This window comes from Anarhichas minor, unplaced genomic scaffold, assembly GCF_050575085.1.
Source record: "Anarhichas minor isolate MPS153535 unplaced genomic scaffold, ASM5057508v1 ptg000011l, whole genome shotgun sequence".
In the NCBI taxonomy this organism is placed as follows: domain Eukaryota; kingdom Metazoa; phylum Chordata; class Actinopteri; order Perciformes; family Anarhichadidae; genus Anarhichas; species Anarhichas minor.
In genome coordinates this window covers 4,155,406-4,161,436 of record NW_027466457.1, presented here as the reverse complement: position 1 = coordinate 4,161,436, position 6,031 = coordinate 4,155,406, and the positions used below count along the sequence as shown (strand labels likewise).

Below are 6,031 nucleotides of genomic sequence, written 5' to 3'. Positions count from 1 at the left end.
AGAGATCGTGCACAACACCGCGGAAATTAAAATGCAATCCTGGTCCCCCCCTCCCCGATACGTCCACGCAAAGCATACGCGTGCGGAATATGACCGCAGTCGTCTTTATCCTCGTCAAATGTCTGCTGCTGTGATGCTGCATGTGACACACAACGGATACGCGCCAGCAGTGCGGAGACCGGCAGAGAGAGAGAGGGGAGGGGGGGGGGGGGGGGGGGGGGGGGGTGCAGCAGAGACGATATAACGTCAGTGCCGTTACCGTTTGAGCAGGCTGTCCTGGGTGGACATGTAGCTCAGCAAACCCGTTGCGTAAAAAACAATTTGCGTAGAGTTTTAAAATTACAATGAATTATACTAACAGTAAAATAAGCAGCCAAAACGTGTGTTGGAAACTTGCTTTCCAAAGTGTATGGGGGGGTTCAGGGCTTCCCCGGAAAATACATGCGTTTCAATTGTATTCACGCCCGTGTTTTAGTGTGGATACGAGTGACTCTCGTTTAAATATGCGTTTGGGTTTTTTTGGAGCACATCCCACTTTTGTCAATCCTGATCTCCATAAAGACAAAGAGACAGAAACGATAAAGTGTTGCAAGCAGGAGAGCACAGAGCAACATAAACTTTACCTAACGAAAACAGGTCAGTATACTGAGCGCAAAGGCAGACAGGATGAAACGTAGCTACAGTGCAGAGGGAAGTGCCAGAAAATAAAATGCTAAACGAAAATCCCACAGTGTAAGATACAAAACACGTTTGGTGCTGCATATAAAACGACTGTTATGTTTTAGTTTCACTGTGGAATAAGGAATTAAAAACAATATATGCCACTTTACAGTGTTTATACTGCAACGTATATGTTATCATAACAATAATAATATATGTGGTATTATGGAAGGTCTAAAAGCACGTTTTCATTTCCGGCATTCAATTATCATTCATTTTGGACATTAGATTTACCATTCATCACAATAAGCCATAAAGAATACAGCCCTATAGTTAATACCCTTTTTTCTCCAAAAAACAGTCTTTCGGAGAAAAATACATTAGCATTAATTACATTGAGATTGGCATTGCTTTAATTAAGCAGATGGTTGCAGTTTTCTTTTCCTTTTATTTACCACTGGATCACAGTGAACAATCAATCAGTGAATCACACCTCAGACTTTAAAGGCGTCATGTTGTACTGTGTTGTATTGTGTTGTACTGTGTACATGTTGTAGTGTGGAGCTGTTCACAGACTGTGGTACTGAAGAGTACTGTATATTGCTCAACTGCAGATTACCATCTTTGCCACATGGGGGCGGTACATATTAACTCAACGCTGAAACGCTGACGAGCCTTTAACAAAGCATTGCATATTGCTCTTAGACTTAACAGGATTTACTAAACCATTAAACCAACAAACAGTGATGAAGTCGTTTTTACTTTAAACTTTCATTTTTATTAATAATTTGTTTTATTTATTCAATTGGCTATTAACTTTATGATGTCTACTAATAAGAAATCATAGTCTATTTTATTTTTCTAGTTATTTACTTATGGGTCAGCGTCCAGTTGAAGAGATAATAGCAAAAGGTTTGCCTTTTCTGTGATGGTTCTATCCAATGAATGTCACAAGCTTCTCACCCACTTGCATTTTTATTTCCATCAAATGGTAGGATTTACAGTCTAAGAACTGGAGAGATGTGTTCCATATGTAATATGTAGCATTAAACAGATGACAAAATAAAGCAAGTTACACTTTAATCTTCTTCTGGTTCTTACGCTTTTATTATGTTCTTGATATGTCAAATGTTGATTACAATTAATGAAGTAAATGTGGTGACTTTCAACTATTAACAAGAAGCAAGTGAATAACATACAGACAGTTCTGAACCATTGAGGCTGTTTATTTTGATGGCCATAGCCATTGCAGGGAATTGAGTTAAACCATCCTCTCTGAAATGGGGATGGGACCCAGGGTGACATCACCTTCCCATTCGACAACTAGAAAGTAGGACAAAAGACATGTGTCACATTATGCACCACTGTGATTGTCTCACTTATCATGATGATGGTAACATAACATCAACAATGGTGTAAAAAAATATGTTGACTTCAATTTCCCTCATCTAATATTAAATGCTTTAGGCAATCTATTTTTCAGTAACATACCTTCACTTTCGGACACATCACGAACCTTCCTTCCAGGAGTTAGCCAGCTGCCAGTGCCGGTGCCGGTGCCGGTGCCGCTGCCGGTGCCGGTGCCGGTGCCGATGCCGGTGCCGGTGCTGGTATGTGGATGTCCCAATCCGGGGACTTCACAGCTGCCACAAACTCCATTAATCCCGCTGGCCTCCATCCATCTAAGAAAGAGAGATGCAAGCAGTAAATACCATATCAATCCTCCAATCACACTTTATCATGCACACCTGCAGACTCACCCGTTGTTCCAGGAACAAGCTCTATGACTTTCATCGATGAGATGGGTTGCACATGTTGCTTTCAAGTGGCAGGTGATGTAGAGCTGTTAGAATAATAAAGGGTTTAGATCATTATTTGATGTATTTCTAATGACTTTGATGTATAACAGAAATTATTAAATGCTCACCATTCCACTGTCAGAACCCTGGAACTTGAATGCCTCCAACTGGAACTGAAGAGCGTTGTCTGCAGACCGAGACGTGAACCTAGAGCCAGAGCCTGTGATCCTACCATCAAGCAAACACCTGTGTGCAGAGAAAAAATACAAATTAACATTAGAGGTGCAAAATAAATGTGTTTGTGATGATTTGTTCACACTGTACAGAACAACTTCAATTAAACCATTAAAGTACCTTACCCATTGTGATCAATGAAGGCATATCTGGGGCTGGAGGACATATCAGGTGATAGAGTAGCTACGCAGCTGTCCACATAAACACGGAGGGGCACGTGGAAGTACTGCTTGACGACAGCCTGAATATTTATGACGTCTCCCAGGTAATACTGGTAGCTTGGCCTCTCATACTGCCAGTTGTCTGTGCAATGAGATAATGACATTTTAGGCATGTTTACATACATATATACTTAAAATCACAGTTCTACAAAAGCTAAAATGTGCATATAAATTGTTACTCTTACTCACCAGTCATGAGTTTCAGGGTGAAGTATAAGAATTCTTCTGCTACCTTAACCGCAGAGAATGGGATCCACTGGGGATCAAGACCAAGGCTGCTCACATTGTGCTTCCTAAAGGATTAAATATGTTTCCTTAGAATGCAGACTGAAGTAATCCTCACATTATTGTGCATCTGCCATTGGAATGCACTAATCAGATTTGGTGATCATGGTTACTGGATTTGCCAAGGGAAATCGATAACATATCAGTTTAAGATTTTTATGTGACTCTAGGTTATTTATTTATTCATTTTTTTGCCTGTTTATTACCACATCTCTAACTGATAGTCTACATACCTTGGGTAGTGGCATTCAACAATTACAGCAGCTTGGCTGGTCCTCACCACAGGAGAGCCCCCCAGAGGTCGGGGAACATAGTTCAGCATGAAGGTGTAGATGAGGGAATCTTCTGTCATCTAAATAAAAAACAAACCAAAGTTTTAATTAATATTCCTTACAATTTCTTAGTTATTTTTCAGTGACTGGCATCTTCATTGTGCTTACCGCTAATGAGCTGAGACATTCCTGCAGTTCCGCCTCATAAATTAACACTTGAGCATTATTGTCCTCTCCGACAGCACCACAGTTTCCCAGAGTAAGGTCAGCAGGATTGATGTACTGGCCTGTCCCAAACAGGTCCTTCTTGACTTCCACATGAGTAATCTTCTCTCTGCAATCGACAGCAACAGTTGCAGCAGGAACAGGATGTCTCAGCTCGAAAGGCACATCGACTGGGACCTCAGGCTTGGGATCTGTAGGGTATCTCCAGGTAAGAGGTTTCTCAAATGACTGCCTCGTCTGTTGGAGATCCACGAGAGGTTTTCCTGGCTTCTGGTATTGAGCATCACAGAAGCTGCCAAGCAAGGTCAGTGCCATAAGGCACACAGCAGTACACTTCATCACCATGGCTTCACAACAACAAGTGACTTGCACTGTTCACTAGGTGCTGTAAGAAAGATGGAAATGTGCACCTACTTTTATAATAGAGTGAGCATGTTTACTTCCATTACATTCCCGCCCCTTCTGTTGGCCAATCCCCATCATATCTGATGAGAGTAAACCTCAGCCAATGAAATTATTGCAGCTGTTGATCAAAAGTGATACAATTCTGATGAGGCATCATTAGCTGGGTTTAGATTATTCATTATTTGAATGCATACAATGCCACTGTGCCAAGAATGAACAAGCAGTGTGTAGAAATGAACACAAAACCATTCATGTGCTGACACAAATTAGGGTCATTTTAATTTTAATTTATTTCTTTCATTAAAATGTATTTTTGTTCAAGAAAGTAAGAAAAGATAAAGAGTTGGTTGACATGTACTCAGAAAGTAGCGGTCACAAAAACGTTATGCTGACCCTGGGTTAGGTCTACTTGCCCTCAGCATGTCAAACTCATTTTATTTGCCAAAGTACATTTTGTGAAAGACTGCAAATCAATAAGGCTCCAACCAGACCGGGGGCAGACTTAAATCCATAGAAGGGCATTTGATTTCTGTGAGCAGGCCCAATGTAAACATAAGGGGCGCACAAGAATGTATTGAGCAGGCTGAATATACAAATTTTAAACACATCGGGCCCAACACCACAAGTATTTTGTGTTTTTGCCTTCTGTTTTTGTGTTTTTGTATCTGTTTAACCCTTACATACTGTTTATATGTCATGCCTTCACAGTATGGTTCGGGTCAATTTTGACCCAGACCAAGAATTACCTCATAGTAAGTGTCTATACCAAATTTTAAACTATAGATATATTTAGAATGTCTACATAGCCTATGTCTCATTAATAAATGTATGATTAATCCTTAATAAATGTTTCAGAGAGCAGGGAGAGTGTATTTTTTAAGTTTTACAACATTCGTTTTTGGACAAAAACCTCTACTATTACACGTTATCATGTCCTGTTTTACATAAGACATAGAAACATAAAAGCCACAATGACCAATATATTGTATTGAATTTGAAAATGGCATGAACATTCTGGATCTGTTGGAATTTATAATATAACCATATTTAATCATTGCAACCATTAAACGCTGTCCTCACTGCTATATCATAAGAAATCATAATTATCAATATTAATTCAACATTTACCACTTAGAACACAAAACATTACATAATAAAATGCTTATAATAAACTAGTCAATAATCAGTCAGCAATCAGAGTTTTCTTCCACATTGTCTTCCTGCTCTGACACATCCTCCAAATCACTATCAACCTCCTCATGTTGGAAGAACAGATCAAGGGCCTGTTGCACACTAAATCTTGCTGCCATGATGTCAGTCACTGAAATCACCACCACCCTCCCAACCCAAATTGATTCCAATTTGTTACTTTGTAGATTATGTTATTACATTGCAGTTGCTTGTGCTTGCAGGTGCAGATCCTGTGTCTGTGACAAGGCACCCCCTGACCTCTGGATGACTCCCTTTGTGCACCATGATCACTCCTGTGCTGTTTTATTATTTCACTGTTTCGAGGCTCCCCCATGCCACTTCAAAGACCAGCAGGTGTCTGTCTCTGCGGGAACCTGGGCAAATGTCGTGGGAACACAGACAGTTCTCGTGACAGTGTCGAGGTCCCCCTTGAACTCTGTCACCACTGTCCCATAAAAAATACACACAGACTATACAGTTTCACAGTTTCAAGATTCCCTAAAACCACCATTTTCCTTGATTTGACCCAAACTGGTAGATCTAAAATCCATCTCAATAGATACGGGTAAATTTGACCCGAAACAGCCTCAGTGTGCAAAAACTTGTAGCACCTGTACGAAAGTATATCATTTTTAAATGTTTTCATTTTTGTGTATTTTGGGTCACTTTAGGAAAAGTCATCAAATTTCAGGCTAAAAAAATGACGTTTAGTTTTACTGCTGTCAAATGTCAAAACGGG

General features: G+C 40.1%; 1 protein-coding gene across 1 annotated transcript; it reads right to left on the bottom strand.

Annotated features, from left to right (window-relative positions):
* Positions 1-1,921: 1,921 nt before the first annotated feature.
* On the bottom strand, positions 1,922-4,041 carry LOC142947991 (zona pellucida sperm-binding protein 3-like). Its single transcript, XM_076089867.1, has 8 exons — positions 3,640-4,041; positions 3,433-3,551; positions 3,104-3,207; positions 2,819-2,996; positions 2,588-2,705; positions 2,421-2,503; positions 2,152-2,342; positions 1,922-1,983 (listed from the first exon to the last, which is right to left on the bottom strand). Exons 1-8 carry the CDS (start codon positions 4,039-4,041, stop codon positions 1,922-1,924), a joined length of 1,257 nt encoding a protein of 418 aa, XP_075945982.1.
* Between the last annotated feature and the right edge of the window lie 1,990 nt (positions 4,042-6,031).

Excerpts from the sequence above, each read along its gene's own strand:
- LOC142947991 (XM_076089867.1), bottom strand. The coding sequence starts at position 4,041 with ATGGTGATGAAGTGTACTGCTGTGTGCCTTATGGCACTGACCTTGCTT. Across the intron at positions 2,997-3,103 it reads CACCCTGAAACTCATGACTG|ACAACTGGCAGTATGAGAGG; the intron begins GTGAGTAAGAGT and ends CTCATTGCACAG. Across the intron at positions 2,706-2,818 it reads GCCTTCATTGATCACAATGG|GTGTTTGCTTGATGGTAGGA; the intron begins GTAAGGTACTTT and ends CTCTGCACACAG.